General features: G+C 32.4%; 1 protein-coding gene across 6 annotated transcripts in view; it reads right to left on the bottom strand.

The window, feature by feature from the left end:
- The window catches only part of LOC145241494 (protein SCAI-like), a 404,381-nt gene that overhangs the window by 28,486 nt on the left and 351,026 nt on the right, over window positions 1–24,869 (bottom strand). For all 6 annotated transcript variants that reach the window (XM_080104505.1, XM_080104506.1, XM_080104507.1 and 3 more), the window contains 5 exons: window positions 15,230–15,382; window positions 11,940–12,062; window positions 8,021–8,201; window positions 5,790–5,886; window positions 254–335 (listed from right to left, as the gene is read on the bottom strand). In XM_080104505.1, the coding sequence (XP_079960631.1) occupies window positions 254–335; window positions 5,790–5,886; window positions 8,021–8,201; window positions 11,940–12,062; window positions 15,230–15,382 (636 nt within the window). The remainder of the gene's footprint in view (window positions 1–253; window positions 336–5,789; window positions 5,887–8,020; window positions 8,202–11,939; window positions 12,063–15,229; window positions 15,383–24,869) is intronic.

Here is a 24,869-nt window from a genome sequence, read left to right as displayed (position 1 = left end):
AAAAAAACAATCTATTCCATATGTAGACAGTTCACTATCAAACGCACATTGTACTCGTTAGGTGTTAACAATAAAGAATGTTTTGACATCTATGTTCACCTATATATACACATATAGAACATAATCCTTAATAATAATTAATGCATTTCTATTTTACTTTTAACATCATTTAATGTTTCACATAAAAAGAAACTTTATAGAATGAATGCAAAACTTGAGATTAATTTAATACAAAAAAAATGTAAATGCTCACCTGGAAAGCTGAACTATTATCACTATCGCATATGAGGAACAATGGTTTTCTCGTATATGGATACAAATCACCCGGATGTAGACTGCAAAATAGAAATTTGATTAATAAGCTTTTGTAGGTCACTTGGTATAACACAATATGAAAATAGAAGAAATTTATGGTAAAAGTGTCACCTGGAACCCTATGCTATCTCCCCACCTAGATTTTACTTTTTTTTAGATAACTACATATAAACAGCCTGGGAAAACTTGTTAGTAAAATTAAATGAAACAAAAAATATTTTAGAATTTAGAGTGAAGGATCAGTTTTGTATACAAATTTTATGTAAAATGTTCAACTACTATCACCAGGTGAAAATGATTATCCAGTTCCATGTCACTAGTTTAAAGCTATCATCCATGTCAATATCACCAGATGAAAATAATCATCCACTTTCATTTCACTAAATGAAAATAATCACCCACTTTCATAGCACTAAGTGAAAATGATCACCTACTTGTATACCATGAGGTAAAAATGATCACTCATTTCTAGACAAGTGATCATTTTTAAAGACATTAAAGCAACTCTTTTAAAAAGAAGATAAATTTTGTTACATTTTATTTATATACGATGATGCACCACTTTTAAGTTTAAAATATTTTTAGTTTTTTTTTAGCCCCAAGTTTTCTCAGGCTGTTTATATGTAATCACCTTCAAATAATTGTTGGAGACGCCCCTCCATGGGATTAATGGACTATCTCATGACATCACTTCCTCTGGTGACGTCACTTCCGGTATCGAGTAGCGGTGCCTGGAGTCAGAGATTGGCATGTGGCCAAGGAGGTTGTGTGCAAATGCTCTAACATTGAGGAATGGTATTGCTCAACCTGCTTTTGCCTGTAATATATGTGAATCCATGTTCGTTCCTAAAAATCTTGTGTTCTTTCGTTCTTATTACAATTTAACCCCATAACAACTGGCGATGTCGGATTTGACTTTCACATGGGTTAACTTCACAAAAAATAAAAGAAATGAATTTGACTTCAAAAGAACTTCGGATTTACAGGCTAAGAATTCGGCTGGCAATTACATTCTAAAAACAAAATTCTAAAAAAAACAAAAAAAACGAACATGTGGCAAAGTTATCGACTCAATTGTAAGTTAATCTTTTTGTCTCTATATTTAAATGGAAAAAAAAAAAAAACTGTACTAAACGCATTTTTGTTAATGCTTAAAAATTAATTTGGTTGCTTATTGAAAGAAGGAAAAAAAAAAGAGAAAAATGTTGACCCAATTTCACCGCGAGAACAATTTCTAATTGTAACTTGTCTTTTTTTTACACAGTGATCACCACTTATCAAGGCCCGAAAGCCACTCAGGGATAATGGTTATTGCAAGTACATTACGTTAGTGTGGAGATTTGATGAAGTGTTTACTTGTCTGCGGTTTATTCGTATGCAAATTTGAACATTTTTCAAATGAAGAGAAAAGTTTGTTTTTTTTGCGTTTGTTTTTTGGCTGCTAACTTTATGCAATATGTTAATGGGAGAGAAATGTTTTTTGTTCCTTTTCGTTTTACTTGGACTAAAAGAAATACTTTTTTTTCATTGAGTGGAATTTTCTGAAATATTTTATTTTTAACTGTCAGTCCTAAAGTGAAAAAATTTTTTTTCTTCTGTGTGGAAGTGCTTGAACCTGCAAAAAAGTGATGACGGCGACGACGACCTGACCTTCGTATCCGTGGTAAATAAACACTGCGATGATTTCCGTCTATCTGACTTATCAGCAGATGACTACAGGTGTTTAATTTTTGCGCAGGGTCTAGTCTTATCTCAAAACGCTGAGATTAGACAACATGTTCTCTCTAGACTTGAGAGCGAACAGAACCTCACCCTCCAGAAGTTGGCCGAGAATTGTCAACAGGTAGTCTGCATAAGGAACAACTTGAGACACGTCGAGGAGTCAAGCGCAACATTCATTAAAAGGATGTCCTTCAGACCGGAAAAATACTCACCCCGAAAAAGCAAAGCTGGAAGTAAGAAAACTCAGGCAGCACCTAATAAGTACCACCCAGTCACAAGACCCGGATCTCCTACAAGCTTGTGCTATCGCTGTGGCAGGAAACATTGGTCAAGTCAATGTTTTTACAAATATAAGTACTGCAACGAATGTGGCAGGAAGGGCCACAAAGTGATCCAGTACAGGAAGAACAAGGACAAGAATAGCATCCGACAGACTAGATTCGACTTGGATTCGGATAAGAACCAACACAAATATGTGACAGTTAACATCGCAAATAAAACTGTGCATCTACAATTGGATTCCGGATCAGACTTGTCCATCATTAACCTTAAGACGTGGAAAAAGCTCAGGAAACCAACCATGCGGAAGACGAACAAATCAGCTCTAGCTGTAACAGGCGATAAAGTGGAATTTGGAGGAGAGCTCACACTCCGTACATACATAGGACATCTGAAAACCTCTTCGGTACTGACTGGATGGAGTGATTCGAATTGTGGGACCAACCTATGAATAAATTCTGTCATAGGGTAGAAGACTTGTCTATGGAAGCGCAACAACTGAAGAACGAGTTAAAAGAAAATTTCCAGAAGTATTCTCACACAGGACATCTTAGAAAAAAATCATATAAAGAGTTTGATGAGGAGCTATGTCTACTGGCCTAATATGGACAAGGACATTAATGAGAGGATAGACTCGTGCACAGGCTGTGCCCTTGCGGCTAAATCACCACTGATTACGTTTAAGCCTTGGCCGAAGACTGACCAGCCATGGTCTAGGGTGCACATCGATTTTGCGAGTCCGCTCGAGGACAATTATTACTTAATCATAGTCGATAGTTTCACCAAGTGGCCTGAGGTATTGAGGTGCAGAAGACCGACAACTGAAATGACTGAATTTCTTACATGAACTGTTTGCATGTTTCGGTGTAGTCGATTACATCGTAAGTGATAATGGAACCCAGTTTACGTCTTGAGTTCAAAAGTTGTTGTGATACGTTTCAAATTAATCATATCACCACTCCCCAATACCATTTAGGGCGAATGGGCAAGCGGAACGTTTCGCGGATATTCTTAAAAAAGCACTGAAGAAGGCTCAAGGGATCCCAACAGATGAAGCACTTCAACAATTTCTACACGTGTATAGGATTACACCCAACCTAAACACACCAACAGCAAGCTCACCTGCAGGAACAATGTTTGTGCGGAAAGCGAGATCCATTTTTGACAAGCTCTTACCCAAACAGGCAAGGCCACTAGTGACCACTTGTGTACCCAGTAAACATTTCATACCAAGTGAAAGAGTGTTTTTTAAAAGTTATAAAAACAGCACATCATTCTGGGAGGTGGGTACAATTACTAAGAGAGTCGGTGACATGGTAAGGACCAACATATACCCACAAACGTCACCAGAACCAACTAAGATGTCGATCAGTTGAAACCAGCGACAGTCCACCATTGGAAGATGAGCTGATAGACACTGTCTTCGAAACTTTTGATCTTGAACCTCCTCAACCAACACCTGAACTATGGCGGTCGTTCTGTAAGAGAAAGTTTACCGAGCCATTGATGGTAAACCCTAAAAGGAAGAGGTACTGACAGCTTTTACGAACAAAAAGCCTGGGAGGGGAGTGTTGGAGATGCCCCTTCATGGGATTAATGGACTATCTCATGACGTCACTTCCTCGAGTACCGGTGCCCAGAGTCAGAGATTGGCATGCGGCTAAGGAGGTTGTGTGTAAACACCCTACCATTGAGGTATGATACTGCTCAACCTGCTTTTGCCTGTAATATATGTGAATACATGTTCGTACCTAAAAATCCTGTTTTCCTTCGTTCTTATTACCATTTAACCCCATAACAATAATAGAATCTCATTTTAGAGATTTTTTAAGAATAAACATAGAATATGAACTAGCTTAAAAGTATTGAAAATTTATCAATGTTGCTAGGTTTTTAATGCTTGAAGAGTTGTCTCCCGTTTTCGCTTCTTTTCAATGATTTAAGGGCTTAGGAAACTTGAAGTTGCTTCTCCTTGTCTGTTTAGTGATGACATATTTTTGGGCACTGGGGGACTCAGAGTTGTCTCCCTTTGATTGACTGTATATTTATAAAACTGTGTATATGTGACGTGTCCTTTCTCTTTGTGTTGTAAACATGTAAATAAAATGATGCGTTTTTTCCTACGTTTGTGTGTAAAATGCTAAAAAATGTCACATTATTTTCTTTTGTCATCGTCCATATGACTTTCAGTATGAAGACATTTAAGGAAGAAAGATATGTTTTCTTTAGTTACTTATAATTAACTAAAAAAGGGTTATTAATTAACGCTATATAAAGAATGAAAATGCATTGCTTGTCTTACTAAGATGTATACAATTTGGTAACATTGTATAATAATAAAAGATATTGTTTTGTTAGAACATTTTTAATGGCATTCATCTTTAATCAAATAATTTAAATATTTTTTAATGCTGGAAAAAGACTTTGAAGAAATGAAATTCATTATAAAATGCTAGTGGAAGTATGAAAAATTATTCTGTTCTTTTTATGCCACCATATAACTGAACCAATTTACTTGAACTTCTGTAAGTATAAAAGAAGACTCTGATGATGAGTTTTATTTTCAGCAAAACCTTTATATAGTAAACGAAAACATAGTAGAGAAGAAAAAACAAATCCTATTTTAAAATAACACCGAAAAGGTTAATTTCAACAAAAGAAAATTGGACAGTGTCTGAGTGAGGAAAAGGAAGAGTTGAAAGCTATTTCTGCTTTAAAAGGTTGGCCAGCCATTATCTTTGGGTGAAGATCATGTGCTGGAGTGCCCAGTAAACGAGAGAGAGAGAGAGAGAGAGAGAGAGAGAGAGAGAGAGAGAGAGAGAGGTCTTATTTTTATGTGTGCCAGGTTCTCTCTGCTGATTGACCATGATTCCCAAAGAAGCTAAAGAAGTTCCTTCAGGGACATATAGAATCAATATGCCCTGCAAGCTGATTGATCAGTGTGTGGTCAAATTGTTTATCATGGACATTGATTTGTGAAAGAATATACATCTTTATGTTATTTATGATTGCTATAGAAAATCGTCGCATTGTTAAATCTTTTCTTGAGATCTTACTAAACAAGTTGATCGGAAGCCCATATTCATCAGACTTTAATCATGTAAACGTTTTCTAAAAGTCAATTTCTATGCAATAAAACTTGAAAAAGTCACTGAATTAATGTCAGTAATCGAATGTGATGTGATTTTATTTCTTTGCATTGTCAGCAATACATGGACCAAAACGTCATTTTAAGAACATGAGGTGACAATATAATAATGTTTGTAAGTTCTAATTTTAAAAATTTGAATTAATTTTAACAAAACCTCTGCAACAATTCAAAGCATGTGTATGAGACACCCTGGACATAAATCATATAAAGAACGTCAATCCCTTAAATAATCTAATGAATCTAACAGCTGTTGACATTTTTTAATAAATAAAAATATACGATTCAATTTCAATGTAAGATGAAAGCTTAAATAATATCTCACCAATGCATTTCTTTCAAGCTTCCTGGCCTTTTATTTTTGTTCAATAAGTCTCCTTCTCTTCGACTGTTGGTCACTACTCCACCAAGGTCATAGGCAGCTAAAAAACAGATTTTACATTAGAATGCTTCCTTTTTGTTTTTACATTGTAAGAATTAATTCCAAATATTTTTTTTTGCAAATAAATTTATGCCAAACAAAATGAAAGAAATTGATTCAACAGAATGATAATAAACATATTAGTGAAAAAAAAACCCCATTAATTCAATTCTATGAAATTTCAGTCTTGGAAATAGTTTTGTTAAGTATAGAATTAATTATATTTCAAACTATTTTCAGTTGGGCAATGAAAATGAAAAGTAATTTGTTTTTAATCAAAATTTAGATAATCCTGTGTGGTTAAAACAATCAAGTGTTAACTGTTCTACACTTGCCCTGATGGATTGTTAACTATTCTGTGCTTCCAAGCAATAATTTCCAGGGTTAAATTCAACACACTGCTGCCAAAAACTCGCTACTCCAAATCTCGACACTCTGCTATCGCAAGCATATAAAGAGAAAAGGTGGCTATTTTTTTCCTTCATTCTTTTTGACTCAATGGGACCCTAGAGGCTACACAAAAAAAGGTTTGCACCCATTTTTAAGGTATTTAATCATAGAAGAGTAACTTATTTTGCCTTTGGTAGCATCCCCCCCCCTCATTATTTTTAATGATCAGGGGATAATTAAAGATAATTTTACATTACATAATCCTGAATCCAGATTGATTCTGTACAGCAGTCTCTCTGTAGTCTCTGCATTGCCACTGGTTCACATCCATTGCCCTCTGGACCCGCATTTACATCGTCATTGTTTACATGGACGACATGCTTTAAATCTAAAATATGCCGTAGCATTCCATCGACATTAAAATTACTAGAAACTGTACCTCAGTAATCACCCTTCTTTGTGTTTTGATGTATCTTTTGCTGTATTCATAACTAATTTATGTGGTACCGTGTCCTCTTTATGCCTGACCTTGAGAGCCATGTTGCACCAAAGTGTAGCCTCTTCGGGTGATATCCTTCCTCTCTCAACTATCACGTTCACTGTTTGATGATGTCGCTCTACTATTCCATTTCTTCTGGGCCTATAGGCTATGTTTTAATAGCTTGTTATCGCCAATTTTTTTTTTATCATCTGGAGAACTTCTGAGTGAAAAACAGTGACATTGTCCATTATCCCCTCCTTTACTGGACCTTGTTCAAGCATCACTTTTTTCACTTCCTCTGCAAATGCAGATATTAATTCAACATGTAAATCCCTCCTTATTGCCAGTCTACCAGGTTCACAATCATTCATTGACAAGTATGCTCCTCCACGATAGTGTGTTATGTCTATAGTTAATCTTGTCCAATTCTTTTAAGTCCCAATTTCCTCAGAATTATGTATATTTGGGACAGGATCAATAATTCAACATTGAACACAATTCTTGACCATCTTCTGAACTTCTTGTTTTATATGTGGATCAACTTTCTGCATCAAATATAATGTTCATTCCACTCCCGTGTGGTGTATGCCATACAACTCTTCTAGTTCACGAATTCCTAGGCAGAATACTAATCACTGTTTTTATTTGTACCAATGCATTGTTTCTCTCTGAAGACATAAACATTATCTTTATTTGCAGTTCAAATTCAGATACAAACTCTACAAGCCTAACCCTAATCTCTGTTTTATAATCACTTCTGTAGAACACTCCTCCACTGTAGAATTTACCAACTCAGTACAAAGGATGGATAGGTTCTTATTTTGATTTCTCTCAACCCCCATTTTATAGCTAAATTGATACCTTTCAGAACAGCGTTAAATTCGACCACATTAATCTTTTTCCTCAACCATGCTGCATCTTCCACCACCAAACCACCAATTTCCATGACCACACAGGTTGCAATATTGCTTGCATCACACCACTCCTATATCTGTTTCAGGTATGTGTCAAGCTCCAGTAACAGGATCATTTTCTTCTACATCAGCAAGAATTTCTTGTATTACTTTGACAGTTTCGCCATAAACTCTGCCCTTTCAGTCTACTCCGCTTGCTCATCATAACTGCATAAAAGTGACTTCCCATAAAAGTGTTATCTGCTCCTGCACTTAAGGGTTGGAAGTGAGAATGAGTTGTTCCAAAAAATTAAATAAATGTTAAAGTTTGTAAAAATTTGGTAAAATGGAGTTCCTAAAAAATTACCTACCATCGTCTGTATGTTTGGCATTTCCAAAACAACCATCAGCAGATATATACAAGAGTAGAGCTCCATTTGGTGGAAGTTCTTTAAAACCTGATGCTAAGAAAGTGTTGAGTTGGCTGAATGTCGGTTTGTAGAGCAGATATTTGTGGGGGTTGTCTCTTCGTATAGAACGATCACCATTTTCCTAGTGCCATAAAGCAAGGGTAAAAGCAAACAAAAAATGGCATTAACAATAGAAGAGTTATTAGCGTTTTAATTGCATAAACAAGAGATAAACAAAAATAACTTAAACCTTACGTATAACAGGATTCATTTGTGCTTATAAGTAATACACCAAAAATATGCACACGTGTAAAAATGTCCTCATGGAACATTTGAACAATACCCCTACCCTCTCCCAAAAAAGAACAATAACATTGTAACATTAAAAATATCTAATTTAAAAATAATGACTTGAACTTATTTAAGGTTTTTTCTTTCTTTTTGCATATTTCTTATTTAACAGTTAAAATTATTTTGCAAGATTTTAACAGTTGGACATAAGTAGTATTTAAGCTGACAAATCCAACTTTGATTCTGACTATTATTGTATCACGTTATTGACACGATAATAACATACTTTGTTACAGATTATTAAAATAATAATGTAATTCTATTCAAAAACTGGTGAAATGGAAATAATTTTCAAATAAAACCCAAAAAATAAAACCTTATTAAAGGGAATAACTTATACTTTTAATTGAAGAATATGAAAAAAGTTGTTTTCCTTACAAATAAAATTTTATTTCTTTTTTTTTTGTATAAGTTTAAAAAATGTAACAAGCTAAAATGATTTCAATACATTGAACTTTATAGCAGTCTTCGAATACAATTATAAATAGGAACAATGAATAATAACACTGTTGCTTTGGAGACTTAAGTGAAAAACGTGAAAAAAATATATGGCAAACATGTTGCCACTTCACTGATCAGACCAAAAGGAGAGAAAAGAGAAAATGAACTTCTGAGTTTTTTTATGAATTTGTTGACTGCTACATCATCACATGATCTATATATAATTAAATATATAAATAAAAATACTGCTTATACGAGAAGGATCACCCAGCATTACTCAGCCACAGAAAAAGTAAAAACAGATAAAAAATTTACACCTTTTTTATCATTTAGCATATCTTTTCCATATTGGATGTGGGTTATACAATGACCATCTTTGACTGAGTCATTACAATTTTTTCTTTGGCTTGCTTTTTCCTTAGTTACTCTCTATTGAAATGTGTGTATATCTATTTACCAATCGAGAGTTTCATGCAACATGTCCATATCATTGTAGGTGATTATAATGCAAAGCTAACTCCAGTCTGAACACCTTCAGCTTCAACAGCAATTAGTTAAAACTGCACACCAAAAATTTCACCAAAAAGTGCACACCAAAAATCCACCAAATTCCTGTGATTTCTCTGCATCCACAAAAAGACTGAATTAGTGAGAGTGCAGCATTCACATGCATATAACATTGCACAAATGACGTTCGTTAAAATCGATGCTGCGCAACAAGTTGAAGTAAACAACAGATTAAAATGAAAAGAAGCTCACAAAACTTGTTTCATGCAGTCTATACAGGCAAGATCAAATTTAATTCATATCTCCCACCAGCATAGATCATATTAACAAGATAACAAACAACTTTCAACTTCTGCAGACGTCCACACAGTACATGACCTGCCTTTAAATTGGATGAGTAGTATTAATAAATCTTGTGCAGAAATAGTTTTCAATATGGATCAATCTTTCTAGCAGCCATTGCACTTATTGTAAACCCAATGATAGCAATCTGTACCAAATATAGAGTTGCTGGCAACACAAAATCTGCAATGACCACAAGGAAATTTTTTCAGAGACTACAGGTTCAAAATATAACAGTGATGTCAAAGTAGTGTGGTAAAGTACAATAGATTAGTCGGGTGAACTTTATTAAACAGCAACTATCATCTTACAATTGAAAATGGGACTGTCATATTCTGATGGAATTATCATGTAAGATAGAAAACAATATTATGTCTTTGTTAGACACTTTGAAAATTTATCTGTGCCTAAATCAAAACGTGGATTCCATGAACAAAGCTTCTTTCTTAGAACTGCACGCCTGTGGAACTCTGTTCTGTCTGCCTGCTTCCCACCTGACTACAACTAGGATGTGTTCAAGTCCAACGTTAACAAATTCCTAATGAACTACCCCCTTAAGTAAACACTTCATCAAATCTCCACACTAACATAATGTACTTGCAATAACCCTTATCCCTGAGTGGCTTCCGGGCCTTGATAAGTGGTGACCACTATGTAAAAAAAAAAAAAAAAAAAAAAACTATGCATCTCCAACTGCTGATACTATAAACTGAAGCAACTATGAGGAATTAATTTGGGCTGCTTTCAATCCTGCCAATGACATCCATCATTTCAAATGTAAATAAGACATATATTATTCCGATCAAATCATTGCTTAAAAACTGAACTTGTTAAACAACTCTAACAGGAAGACGTATTTCAACAATTGATTCACAATATCTGATACAATTACACATAGCAGCCAGGTGTGAAAATTCCAGTCAAACATAAGATCTAACATGCATAGAAATTGACTGATTTTGTGGGGTTGCTATAAAACAGAATATGAGAAACCACAATACAAAAGAGAAATTCAAAATAGATCACATTCAAGATATGTCATCATCAGATGCAGTTGTTAGGATTAATTAGAGAAAAAAACAAAAGCATACACGCCGAACATTTATTCACATTTGGTGAACACCATAAACTGCCATTACACCATGAGCGGCATATCTAGAAATGTCCAGAGATGGGATAAATAAGGATAACATAGCAACACCCAATGCCATAGAATACAATGCCATAGAATACAAGCCAAAAGAGTTAGGTCTGGCAATTAGCACACTTTGTCAACTACACCACCTAAGATTTAGCTCCCAAGCTTGCCTAACTGCAACCCTCTTGATTTTGTTGTATGTAGAATTGTGAAACAAAATACAAACAGATGCAATATAACATAAAGGATCAGCTAAACATCAGAATCACCTGAACCTTTAGAGGCCTAAGTCAAAACACAGTGACAAATGTTCGTCACCATTTCTGAGATTGACTCAAATTTATCATTAGAACCAATAGCAAGTTCATCAAATAAAATCAACATTTTTTGATTCTTGGTTTGTGCATCTTGTTCATTAGTAGATCAGCAGAGATTAGTTCATTTGATTTATCAGATATGTGTGCGAATTTTAAACCAGTCTACTTATACATAAGTCATGTATACTTTATTAAATTTATTAGGAATAATATCAACATAAATTATGAAAAAAAATGTCAAACACCATGAAAGAAAAATACTTGATGAAATGATAAAATAAAAATAATTTTATCAGACATATTTATTTGTGCATTAGCTGTACCTACCTAGTTGTTGTCCGGAATGCAATATAATTATTTTAATTTTTAATTTTTATTTAATTTAAAAAGAAATAAAAATTAAGCTGTAAGATAGAAAATAGGTATTATATCTTTCAATGAAAAAATTTAGTCATTCCCATTGCTCATTTGTATTTGTGGTTATCATTTAAAAATGTTTCAAACGTCTGAGCAGAACTAATTTTAAAAATATTTAAAGTAATTAAAAAAATAAATTGTAATGAAGTACATTTTTATATTAAAAAAATAAATTGTAATCAAGTACATTTTTATATTTCCATACTACATGCTACAGAAAAAAAACAAATAAATAAAAATTATCTAGTCAGAAGTAAAGTTCGATTTGTCAGTTCAAATGCTATTTAGGCCGCACTTTAAAAATTCAACAAGATAACTTTAGATATTATATAGAATAATTTATGGCAAGCCAATTTGCTTAACTTACAAATGGTTGTCTCCCTGGAGCTGGTGATGTATCATAGAGTTGAGTAGTTAAGTCTTCTTGGGGTTCTCTTTCCAAAGTTTGAAGCATTCGGAACATGTCCAATGTTAGTTCACTAAATTTTACCTAGAAATAAAATAGAAAGATGTTTTCAGAAATAGAGATATAAAAGAAAGATGAGATAAAAGATTGACGGTAAATATATATAGAATTTGCATATTTTTCAAGAAACGTCATTACATTGCAAAAGGCAATGTAAGTAAATAAATGATAAATGTTACGTGTGCATGTATTAGCCTTGACTAAGGGGGGGGGCTAAGGGAGCGATCATTAAATAATTCTGCTGGTCGCCATGGAACTCAACGCCCAAGGACCACTTTATTTTAAATATTTATTTTCCAAAGGACTGTTTGAATAAATCAACAATGAATAAAATGGTGCTTCTACCCTTTATTGCCGAAATTGGAGACGCCATTTTTTTTCACGCACTTGCTATCCAAATCTAGGGGGAGACATCATTATATGGCCAAACGATTGCTTCCAGAAAGGGAAAGAATAAATTTACCAAAATTAACATTTATTACTTCCGGAAACGTTAAATTAAACTAAAATTATCATTTCTTACTTCCAGAAACTTGGTAAACCGATATTACTGGAGAAAATGAATCTTGACAATTCAAAAGAATGTTTAAAATTATTTATTTGTTCGAAAAAAAAAAAAAAAAAAAATTCAACTTCTGGAAAGAACTACAAAAAAAAGTAAATAAAGAAAGTGAAAAAGAACATATATCCATAATTGTTTAATTGGAAATATTTTGATTTAATTAATGAGAACGGGAAAGTTTTTCATGGAACATTTTTTTTTTTTTTTTATTAAAAACAGAAAATTGAAATGACATGTTCATAATTGTTTAAACTGGGCGAGCGCCATTTGAAAACCAAAACATTTATTAGTTTTTGTTTATTTTTTCGTTTGTGTGTGTGTGTTTTTTTTTTCGTTTTTTTTTTTTTAACAAATAAATAATTTTATACATTTTTTTTTTAATTAAAGCAACTTTGAAAGGCCAACAGCAAATTAATTTAAATGATTGTTTTTTTTTTAACAGAGAAGTGGGTTGTTTTTTATTTTTTATTTTTTTACTGGGAATCGAAATATAATTGTAAAAACATTGATTGAAATGTTTGCGTAAAAAAATATAATTTTAAGAAAACAATTTTGAAATGAAAGCAACATTGGACTTTTATAAAATATATTTTTTTTCGAACAAATAAATAATTTTAAACATTCTTTTGAATTGTCAAGACTTTTTTGTCAAATAAATAAATTTCAAGCAATCTTTGCAATAAATAATAAATAGCAACTTCGTTAATTTTACGACTCGCCCCAACATATTATAAACACCCTAACCTCTCCATATTAAAACGGCTTTCGGAATAAACACCCCCAACCTCCCCATGTTAAGAACGGCTTTTGAGGTTTGTGGGAGGGTGTGTTTAATTTGAAAGCCGTTTTCAACATGGGGAGGTTAGGGTGAGGCATGTCGTAAAAATGAAACAGTTTAGAAAAAGTTAAAACAAACTTTTTTAATCAAACAATGCCGTGAAAGAAACTTAACAATTAAAACGTAATGTTTGATGAATGAAAAGCCTTAAGATAAACAAAGGAAAAAAATTGGTAAGATACATAATTTTTTTTTTTTTTTGCTAATACAGAGAGTGATCCGCGCTATTTTTAAAATCGTATTTCCACGTTTAATTAAAGTTTTATGATGTTTTTTATTCAATTGTAAGGTTAAAGTACAGAATAGGTACAAAATACCCTCCCCTCCCCATGTTAAGAATGGCTTTTTAAATAATGTTATCATTTCAGCACGGATCACTCTCTGCATGAGTACCTTTTTTTTTTTTTACTTATCTTGTAATTCGAGAGTGAAACGGAAGTTACCGGAAATAAAACCGGGCAGTCTCGCAGAAACGACTTACGAAAAATATTTATATTTTAATTAATATTTTTATAATTTGCAATGTTAAATTATTTTAATAACATGCAAACATTCATTGACTTTACAGATAGATTTTCTGAAAATTTCAATTAAATTGGTAATGTAGAAATATGGTTTTATCGATGTTGAACGAACCAAGAATTACATTTTTATATATATAGATTTAAAATTGTACAGAAGGTCAGAAAAACACTGGTATCGTCGGTTTTAAGCCTAACATAAGGGGGACCAGTTAATAGTAAATCGTAAATATATCGAAAAAGGTTTTTTCTTTGTAATCGAGAACTTTGTTGGAATTCTTTCCCAGAAAACAGTAAACAAATATATATATATATATATATATATATATATATATATATATACACGCACACAAATATGTATATATGTATGTATGTGTATATATATATATACACATATACCTTATAATATATATACACACATACACCTTATAATATTAATAAATGTGTATAAACATAAAATAGTAAAATATTAGATATATAGGCTGTTTGGGATAACTTTGACACTTTTTTTTGAAAAGGAACTGAAAATCTTTAAAGTTAATCTCTAAGAGAAATTTTTGTTGAACACAGCATACTCAGCCTTTATCACAGCATTAAGATAGGAGCTAAACACGAAGTACACAACCTTTACAGTGTCCTTTGAGAGATACCAAAACATCAGTTTGGTTCTGGCAATCAACTCATCCTTCATATTGTAGGCAGTGCAGTTGGTGCCTTTCTGAACTGAAGTCCACATAACCAGATTGCGATCAAGCAAGATGAGAGCTAGATGTTGAGACTGGTGAAGTTGTGAAAGTCGTCATACAGCTACTTCTGGGTTTTTCCTTCGAGATGTGACACAAAACCGAGTCCTGCTGCCACATGTATGGCCTTCTTGCAATCAAATATAAACACACATAGTCTTGTTTCTTTTCAGACATACTTCATAGTTTATCTATCTATCTATCTATCTATATATATAGAGAGAGAGAGAGAGAGAGACAGAGAGAGAGAAACTAACGTTTTAAATTAAATAAATATATATATATATATATATATATATATATATATATATATAGAGAGAGAGAGAGACAGACAGACAGAGAGAGAGAAACTAACGTTTTAAATAAATTGCAGCTAAGTAGTTATTATATTGCTAATAACATGGTACAACAGTAAAAAAAAAACAAAAAAAACTGACTCGTCAGAAGCAAAATTTGTTTTGTCAATTCAAATGCTATAAATCTGATAACTGTATATTATACAGCTTCATAATGGTTGAAAACATTACCTGTTCATTACAATTGCCAACAATGAGAATTTCTTGAAGAGTTAAATAAACTGGAGTGCCCTTGTCCAAAGGGGGAGTATTCATAGGAGTGAGTCGGTGGGATAACACTATGGATGAAGAGTCAACATCAACAACACTAATTATATTATCAGCCTGGAAAAAGAAATTAATGCAAAAATATTATCATTTATATTATACGCTGTTTACAATTCCTCTACAACTATTGTTGCATTTTCATTGTTACAGCAAAAAAAAAAAAGTCAGCACATCTTTAAAAATTTCATTCTTTGTATTTTTTAAGACTATCTTTTAAAAACCTTATCATAACATTTACTTCTTAATTTTAAAAAAAGTTGCCTTAGCTTTATTTTTAAATGTTTTCATCTAATGCAAATATTGCTTGTTCGTTAGTTTTAACATTGTAAATTGTGATATGAAAACAAAAACGATTCTCTTAATAATCGCGTAAAAACTACATTTTGTATTATTACTGTTACCAACTTTGTTACATTAAAAAATTGTTGCATCTTACTTTTTTTGATGTTTTGATTTAATAAAAAACATCGCGTCCTAAATTTGGAGATGAAAAAAGTGAACAAATCTTTTAGTAAACGAGAGTTGCACAACAAAAAACTGTAAAACAACCCGTTTTCCAAAAGTAATGAATTTTCTAAACATATATTTTTCAAATTTTCTATTGAATATGTTCTTAAATAAGATGACGTGTGGAAGGGGAATCTGAAAAAAAGAGTTTAAAGCGAGCACAAAATATGGGAAACAAAAAATGGTTGAGTTCTGAGCAGAATAAAAGTTTTTTGTTTTTTTTCTTTTTAAACAGTGTCACGATAGAGGGTCAGTGGGTAGATATCAATTATACTTTTTATATCAATCAGGCTAATTTATATTGAAAATTAACTCTTTTATATACAAACTAACATGGGTACTCGGCGTTGCTTGGGTTGACATGAAGTTCCGTTTGAAACACGCCTGCTATACTAATCATTTTCATCATTGGTAACGTGGATAACCCCACAACAATTTCAAAAATAAAAGAACGGATAAAAACATGTAAATATAATCGCCCCCAAAAAGAAATATCTGATACCCTCTCCACCAGATATTTCGGCAGAAGTGATCACTGTCCTAAGAAATCTCACGATTTTGTGAACCTAAAAAAATAATGTTTATAAGCATCAATGCATGCGTTTATTTTTTTTTTTTGTCAATGTGTAGCTTAGCGGCATAAATTATTTGCCAGACAAAAAAATATAAAAACTATTTTTATATAAAACACATTGCTGGACCCAAAGGAAAAAATTTCATTTTTATTATTTTTTTACCATTTATATTTATTATTCCAGGCCGCTATATTGCTTTTAAAATTTGTCCTTTCTTAGGTTTGTCGGATTGGCCTTTTTAAGATCTTTCATGAACTATGTTTTTAGCCGCCATATTTTTTTGTAATGAAAGAGCAGAAAAAACGCCAAATTTGGCCTTAAAAAAGCCAATCTGTCAAACCTAAAACAGGCCAAATTTTAAACGTGTAAGGCGTGCACATTTAGTCGAATAAAAAATTATAAAAAAAGCAAAAATGAATTTTTTTTTGTTTTATTTCAGCCTTCGGGTTTATATTTTGTTTTCTTTAAAAATAAATAGTTTTTATAATTTTTTTGTCTGTCAAATAATTTACGCTGCTAAACTACACATTTACTTGTATTTTTTGTAAGGGCACTTTTTTACTGGCTTTTTTTTTTTTGTAAATAAAAGGAATTTTTGATTTGCTTTTTATTGGGGGGGGGGGGGGCTTTTCGATTTGCTTTTTATTTGTCGTTTTATGTTTCTAATGTAATCCCCCCGCCAAAATTGAATTTGTCGTATTTTGGGGTTTGTTTTGTTTATTAAATTGTTTGGTGAAAGTAGAGAATGGTCTCATAAAAATAATTAAATTTATTGTTATTTTATGTTTCCAATGTAATCCACCCCCATCAGAAAAAAACAAATTGTATTGGTCAATCGCCAAACTTGAAAAAAGCTAGAGGTGACATGTCTCGTTGAACCCTTGGTAGCCAAAAAGTGGATGGTCATTTTACCTTAAATTTATATAGAAAAGTGATCCCCCATTCTACCATGCTATTTTATTTATTTTTTTCAAAATTTCTTCTCTCATAATATTTATAAAGACATTTTAAATGTATTAGGCTGAAAAAAAGTAGATCTCCATTTTCTTAAGGGTTAAACGCTGCTGGGTCACGTCGTATAAAGTTAACTTAATTAGAAAATTAAGTTTGTAATTGATGAAATTAATGCAAAAAAAGAAAAAAAAAATGTAAATTGTGGAATTTAGAGGGGGGGGGAGTAGATCTTCATTTTTTTTAGGTATTAAACGACGTTCCGTTTAAGGAATAAAATAAAACTAGCAAATGAAATCTTTTCAGTTTTTTTTCATAAGTGTTTTTTTTTTTTTTTAATATTAAAAAAAACAAAAAAACAATAAAACCCAAAAATTTTTCTATCCACACGGAATTATTTTTCTGGATAGAAACTTAATGAAATTACCAAATGATATTTAGTGAACGTTTGTTTGTTTTTTTTATGGATAGCATCTAGAGGTAAATAACTCTAAAAAAAAGTTAAAAAAAAAAGGTCGCTCTGTTGGAAATATTAATTCCAAAATAAATTAAATATATTATCAATATAATTGTCGTTTAAAATTTATTAAATAACAATTTCAAATGGAATACTTAAAATAATTATCTCGCTAAAAACATTAACTAAGAAACCACTATTTAGTAAAATCGACTTTTCTTAATGTATTATGCAAATAAGGTGATCTCTGAATTGTATATGTTTGCAAGAATAATACTATATGTGGCAATAAATGAACGATTACAATAAGACACGTTTTGTATATATTAATACAAATTGTGAAAAAACAAAAAACAAACATGACTACAAATTTATATCTATAGATGTATAATTTTCTATCTATATATAAAGAGAGAATAGAAAAAAATAAGTAAAGAGATTCATTTCTGACAACCCTTTCTCCATTCAACTAGACAATATTTTACAATTTTTAATTTTCTAGCACATCTAAATCATCTACTAAATCAGAAAAATACCAGAAAAGTATTAAACAAAAACAATTGAAGACTTATTTTAGAACACTTTTCTTTAGATATTTCCGAAAAGCTACCACGTTTCAATGGAATAATAATAAACAGTTCAAAACCGACCACTTTTTAATGTAATAATAATAAATAGTTCGAAAACGACCACTTTTTAATGCAATAATAATAAATAGTTCGAAAACGACCACTTTTTAATGTAATAATAATAAATAGTTCGAAAACGACCACTTTTTAATGTAATAATAATAAATAGTTCGAAAACGACCACTTTTTAATGTAATAATAATAAATAGTTCAAAACCGACCACTTTTTAATGTAATAATAATAAATAGTTCGAAAACGACCACTTTTTAATGCAATAATAATAAATAGTTCGAAAACGACCACTTTTTAATGCAATAATAATAAATAGTTCGAAAACGACCACTTTTTAATGTAATAATAATAAATAGTTCGAAAACGACCACTTTTTAATGTAATAATAATAAATAGTTCAAAACCGACCACTTTTTAATGCAATAATAATAAACAGTTCAAAACCGACCACTTTTTAATGTAATAATAATAAATAGTTCGAAAACGACCACTTTTTAATGCAATAATAATAAATAGTTCGAAAACGACCACTTTTTAATGTAATAATAATAAATAGTTCGAAAACGACCACTTTTTAATGCAATAATAATAAACAGTTCAAAACCGACCACTTTTTAATGTAATAATAATAAATAGTTCGAAAACGACCACTTTTTAATGCAATAATAATAAATAGTTCGAAAACGACCACTTTTTAATGTAATAATAATAATAAATAGTTCAAAAGCGACCACTTTTTAATGTAATAATAATAAATAGTTCGAAAACGACCACTTTTTAATGCAATAATAATAAATAGTTCGAAAACGACCACTTTTTAATGTAATAATAATAAATAGTTCGAAAACGACCACTTTTTAATGCAATAATAATAAATAGTTCGAAAACGACCACTTTTTAATGTAATAATAATAAATAGTTCAAAAGCGACCACTTTTTAATGTAATAATAATAAATAGTTCGAAAACGACCACTTTTTAATGCAATAATAATAAATAGTTCGAAAACGACCACTTTTTAATGTAATAATAATAAATAGTTCGAAAACGACCACTTTTTAATGCAATAATAATAAATAGTTCGAAAGCGACCACTTTTTAATGTAATAATAATAAATAGTTCGAAAACGACCACTTTTTAATGTAATAATAATAAATAGTTCGAAAACGACCACTTTTTAATGTAATAATAATAAATAGTTCGAAAACGACCACTTTTTAATGTAATAATAATAAACAGTTCAAAACCGACCACTTTTTAATGCAATAATAATAAATAGTTCGAAAACGACCACTTTTTAATGTAATAATAATAAATAGTTCGAAAACGACCACTTTTTAATGCAATAATAATAAACAGTTCAAAACCGACCACTTTTTAATGCAATAATAATAAACAGTTCAAAACCGACCACTTTTTAATGCAATAATAATAAACAGTTCAAAACCGACCACTTTTTAATGCAATAATAATAAATAGTTCGAAAACGACCACTTTTTAATGCAATAATAATAAATAGTTCGAAAACGACCACTTTTTAATGTAATAATAATAATAATAATAATAAATAGTTAAAAAGCGACCACTTTTAATGTAATAATAATAATAATAATAATAATAATAAATAGTTAAAAAGCGACCACTTTTTAATGCAATAATAATAAATAGTTCGAAAACGACCACTTTTTAATGTAATAATAATAATAATAATAATAATAATAAATAGTTAAAAAGCGACCACTTTTAATGTAATAATAATAATAATAATAATAATAATAATAATAAATAGTTAAAAACCGACCACTTTTTAATGCAATAATAATAAATAGTTCGAAAACGACCACTTTTTAATGTAATAATAATAATAATAATAATAATAATAAATAGTTAAAAAGCGACCACTTTTAATGTAATAATAATAATAATAATAATAATAATAATAATAATAATAAATAGTTCAAAAGCGACCACTTTTAAATGTAATAATAATAAATAGTACAAAAGCGACCACTTTTTAATGTAATAATAATAAATAGTTCAAAAGCGACCACTTTTTAATGTAATAATAATAAATAGTTCAAAAGCGACCACTTTTTAATGTAATAATAATAAATAGTTCAAAAGCGACCACTTTTTAATGTAATAATAATAATAATAATAATAATAATAATAAATAGTTAAAAAGCGACCACTTTTAATGTAATAATAATAATAATAATAATAATAATAATAAATAGTTAAAAAGCGACCACTTTTAATGTAATAATAATAATAATAATAATAATAATAATAATAATAATAATAATAAATAGTTAAAAAGCGACCACTTTTCATGTAATAATACTAATACTAATAATAAATAGTACAAAATCGACCACTTTTAAATTTAATAATAATAAATATTTAACATCAACCACTTTTTAATGTAATAATAATAATAAATAGCTTAAAAGCGACCACATTTTAATGTAGTAGTAATAATAATAATAAATAGTTCAAGAGCGACCACTTTTAATGTAATAATAATAAATAGTCCAAAAGCGACCACTTTAAGTTTAATAATAATAAATATTTAACATCAACCACTTCTTAATGTAATAATAATAAATAGTTCAAAAGCGACCACTTAAATTTAATAATAATAGTTATAATAATAATAATAATAATAATAATAATAATAATAATAATAATAATAATAAATGGTTCAAAAGCGACCACTTTTAAATGTAATAATAATAATAATAATAAATAGTTCAAAAGCGACCACTTTTTAATGCAATAATAATAAATAGCTCAAAAGCGACCACTTTTTAATGTAATAATAATAAACAGTTCAAAACCGACCACTTTTTAATGTAATAATAATAAATAGTACAAAAGCGACCACTTTTTAATGTAATAAAAATAAATAGTTAAAAAGCGACCACTTTTTAATGTAATAATACTAAATAGTTAAAAAGCGACAACTTTTTAATGTAATAAAAATAAATAGTTAAAAAGCGACCACTTTTTAATGTAATTATACTAATAATAATAAATAGTTCAAAAATAAACCACATTATCTCCTAACAAGCCTCCTTACAATCATAGTTGCTTACACTGCATGAGCTCTACTCAACCTCTTTATCCAGTAACAATGAAATAACAATGTCCCTAATCCACTTTGAGGAGTGTAACTATTTTAGCAGATATAGCCTCTACAAACTAACCCAATAACATTAACTAACCACGCGGGGTCGCAGAAATACCTGGATTAGAACCCAGGCGCGGAGCAAACCCTCTCAGTGGTGACGGACCCAGTAGATCTTTCCAGATCATCCGTCTAGGAGAAGGAAAACTCTGAAACTAAACCAAAGAGGAGGGAGGCCTCTTCAGTCTTGGATGACAACCTTCCTAGAGCTGGTGACTCAATCAAATTACCGGTTTGCAAACCCAAAATGCTTAAGGAGTAGATAGGTCCTGCCTATCGCCCGGCTTCCATACTCCTTCTTTGCCTATTAGTCAGGCGCAGAGATACTATCACATTGATTCGACAGAAACACCCAGTGGTAGATCTTGTTTCTTGTCTAGGGCAATGAACGCCGTTTCCCCACTCCCGACACACCCCACCCCTAAAGCTGGGCACTTGAGAATGCTTGAGTACCACATATGCCTGAGCAATTAGATTGGGTTGACCTTCCTCCGATGGGTTGAGGGTACCGGATTGACAGTTACTGGCTGCTGTTTCCGACTGGTAGTACAGGAGCCCTAACTCTTTGGTAGCGCTTAGAGCGGCTGCTCCATCAACAGTTGAATAATATCGGGATGTTTGCAATGCCATGGCGCGCATGGAAAGGGACCCTGTACTCATCCCCGGTGGGCTTTCCTGAGGCCATAGTCCTAGTTGATGGAGGGTCAGCTGATGGTCTACTTGTGATGCATGTGTGATATTCTGCATAACCTCCTGTTCGGCTTCCCCTAACCCAACTGAAACTCGTTAAAAAAAACATGATGACAGTACAATCTAAAAATAAGCTTAAACCAGGCTTAGGGTCAAACAAATCCAACTTGTCTCCTCCCTTGAGGCTTGTATTCACAAATATCCGTGGGCTTAGAACTAATTTAGCTGATGTTGAAGCATTTCTCCTAACAAATACCCCGGATATCTTAGCACTAAGTGAGACTAACCTACACTCCTCCATCCCCTCTAACTACTTTAACATGCCTGGATATCTCCCACTCTGCCGTAAGGACTCTGACAGACATATGCACGGACTTGGAGTTTACATTCGTAATACCCTTCCCTTGACTAGAGAAACAAACCTAGAAACGGATGATCAAGCCTTTATGTGCTTTAGACTAATCATGCAACACAACATTAGCTACTTTTACTTTCTCTACCGCTCTCCCTCGACCCAAGACTGCACCATAATAAACAAAGTATCTGACAGCATAGACACAGCACTCTCCTTCGACACTAGCGCCCAAGTACATGTATTTGGCGACTTTAATGTCCATCACAAAAACTGGCTTGGATTCTCTACTTACACAGATGCAGCAGGCAGCGCAACTCATAGCTTCTCTGTATCTCACTCCCTATCGCAAATTGTTACTTTTCCAACCCGCTTCCCTGATCAGGAAGAACAACACGCATCACTATTAGGTCTGTTTTTGACCACAGTTCCTGATGATTGTGTAACGAAAGCCGACAGCCCACTTGGGAACGCTGATCATGGGGTGATAATGGTTGAAATCGCCCTAAACTCTAGACCCAAAACTGAAGAGCCAGTGCTCAAAACAACGAGATATTATAAAAAGGCTGACTGGGAAGCTATCAGAGATCTTATCAGAGACGCCCCATGGGGAAATATTTTTTCTCTTCCTGCTGAACAGTGTGCAAATGAGACCACTGAATGGTTCAAAACTGCAATCGAAGCGCATGTTCCCATGCGGAAATTCTATAGCAAGCCCCACTCTCCCCAATGGTTTACTTCGACTTGCGCAACTGCCATTGCTCAAAGGCAGCATGCATTCCGCAGGTTTAATCGACATAAGTCCAGTTCAAACAGACAGAAGAACATAGAAGCTAGAAGTAACGTTAAGAAAGAAATAGCGACAGCTAAGAGGGAATTTACGGAAACCACTAAAAATCGCATCGAAGCACAAAAACTAGGAACTCGTGACTTCTGGAAAATCTACAACAGTGTAGTAAATAATGGGCAATCAACAATTCCCCCACTAACCAACAATCACGAGGTTCTTTGCTCAGCAACCGAGAAGGCTAACATGCTTGCCAGTTGGTTTGCCTCAAACTCCACACTGGACCCTCTAAACCACCCCCTACCTCAATTTCCTATGCGGACAGACGCCACGCTAGACGATCTGAAAATCACCCCTGCTCAGGTGCATGCTATCATAAAAAACCTTGACACTTCCAAAGCATGTGGACCCGACCTCATCCCAGCTGTGCTATTAAAAAAGTGCTCAGCCGAAGTAGCTCCAGTTCTCTCCAAACTCTACAACAAATGCCTTAATGAATCTTGCTTTCTGAGCTGTTGGAAAACTGCTTCTGTTGTACCAGTATTCAAGAATTCTGGCGAAAGTACAGACCCATTAAATTATCGCCCCATTAGCCTCCTCCCACTTTTTGCCAAAATATTTGAGACCTTAATTAACCATGCTCTAGTCCAGCACCTTACAGATGCTAAACTTCTGACCCACCATCAATATGGATTTAGACAAGCCCGTTCCACGGCAGACATCCTCACTGTAATCTCTGAACGCATATACCATTCACTGGACAAAGCGGGAGAGGGCAGAGCGGTAGCTCTAGATATATCTAAGGCTTTTGACAGGGTATGGCATGAGGGTCTCCTCAGGAAGATTAGATCTTACGGTATCACTGGTAGAATACTTAACATAATTAAATCCTTCTTAGATAAGAGAAAAATCCAGGTTGTCCTCGACGGTCGTACATCTAAACAATATGATATAAATGCGGGAGTGCCCCAAGGATCTATCCTTGGACCTCTGCTGTTCCTGATATTCATAAATGACCTCCCCGACAAGATTGCCTCTGAGATGGGTATATATGCTGATGACACCACACTCTATAGCAGGCACGACAGGAAAACAAACGAACATATATCTAAAGTAATGGCAGAAACACTAGAGGATGACCTCCAATCAGTAGTGGAATGGCGACAAAAATGGATGGTAACGTTCAATGCCACCAAGACAAAACTGGTTTCATTCAATAATTACAAGAAACCTTCTTTATCCCCTATAGCAATGGCCAACGACTCTTTATCTGAGAGTACGTCTCTCAAGCTCCTTGGCCTAACATTCACAGGAAACATGAGTTGGAACAATTACATCGAGGGCATTGCCAGGGCCGCTGCAAGGAAGGTGGGCTCTCTCTACCGTGCTAGAA

Source organism: Euprymna scolopes, chromosome 20 (genome assembly GCF_053919585.1).
Source record: "Euprymna scolopes isolate OS-2025 chromosome 20, ASM5391958v1, whole genome shotgun sequence".
In the NCBI taxonomy this organism is placed as follows: Eukaryota; Metazoa; Mollusca; class Cephalopoda; order Sepiida; family Sepiolidae; genus Euprymna; species Euprymna scolopes.
The sequence above is the reverse complement of the archived record's forward strand: the minus strand, read 5'-3'. Positions and strand labels throughout refer to the sequence as shown.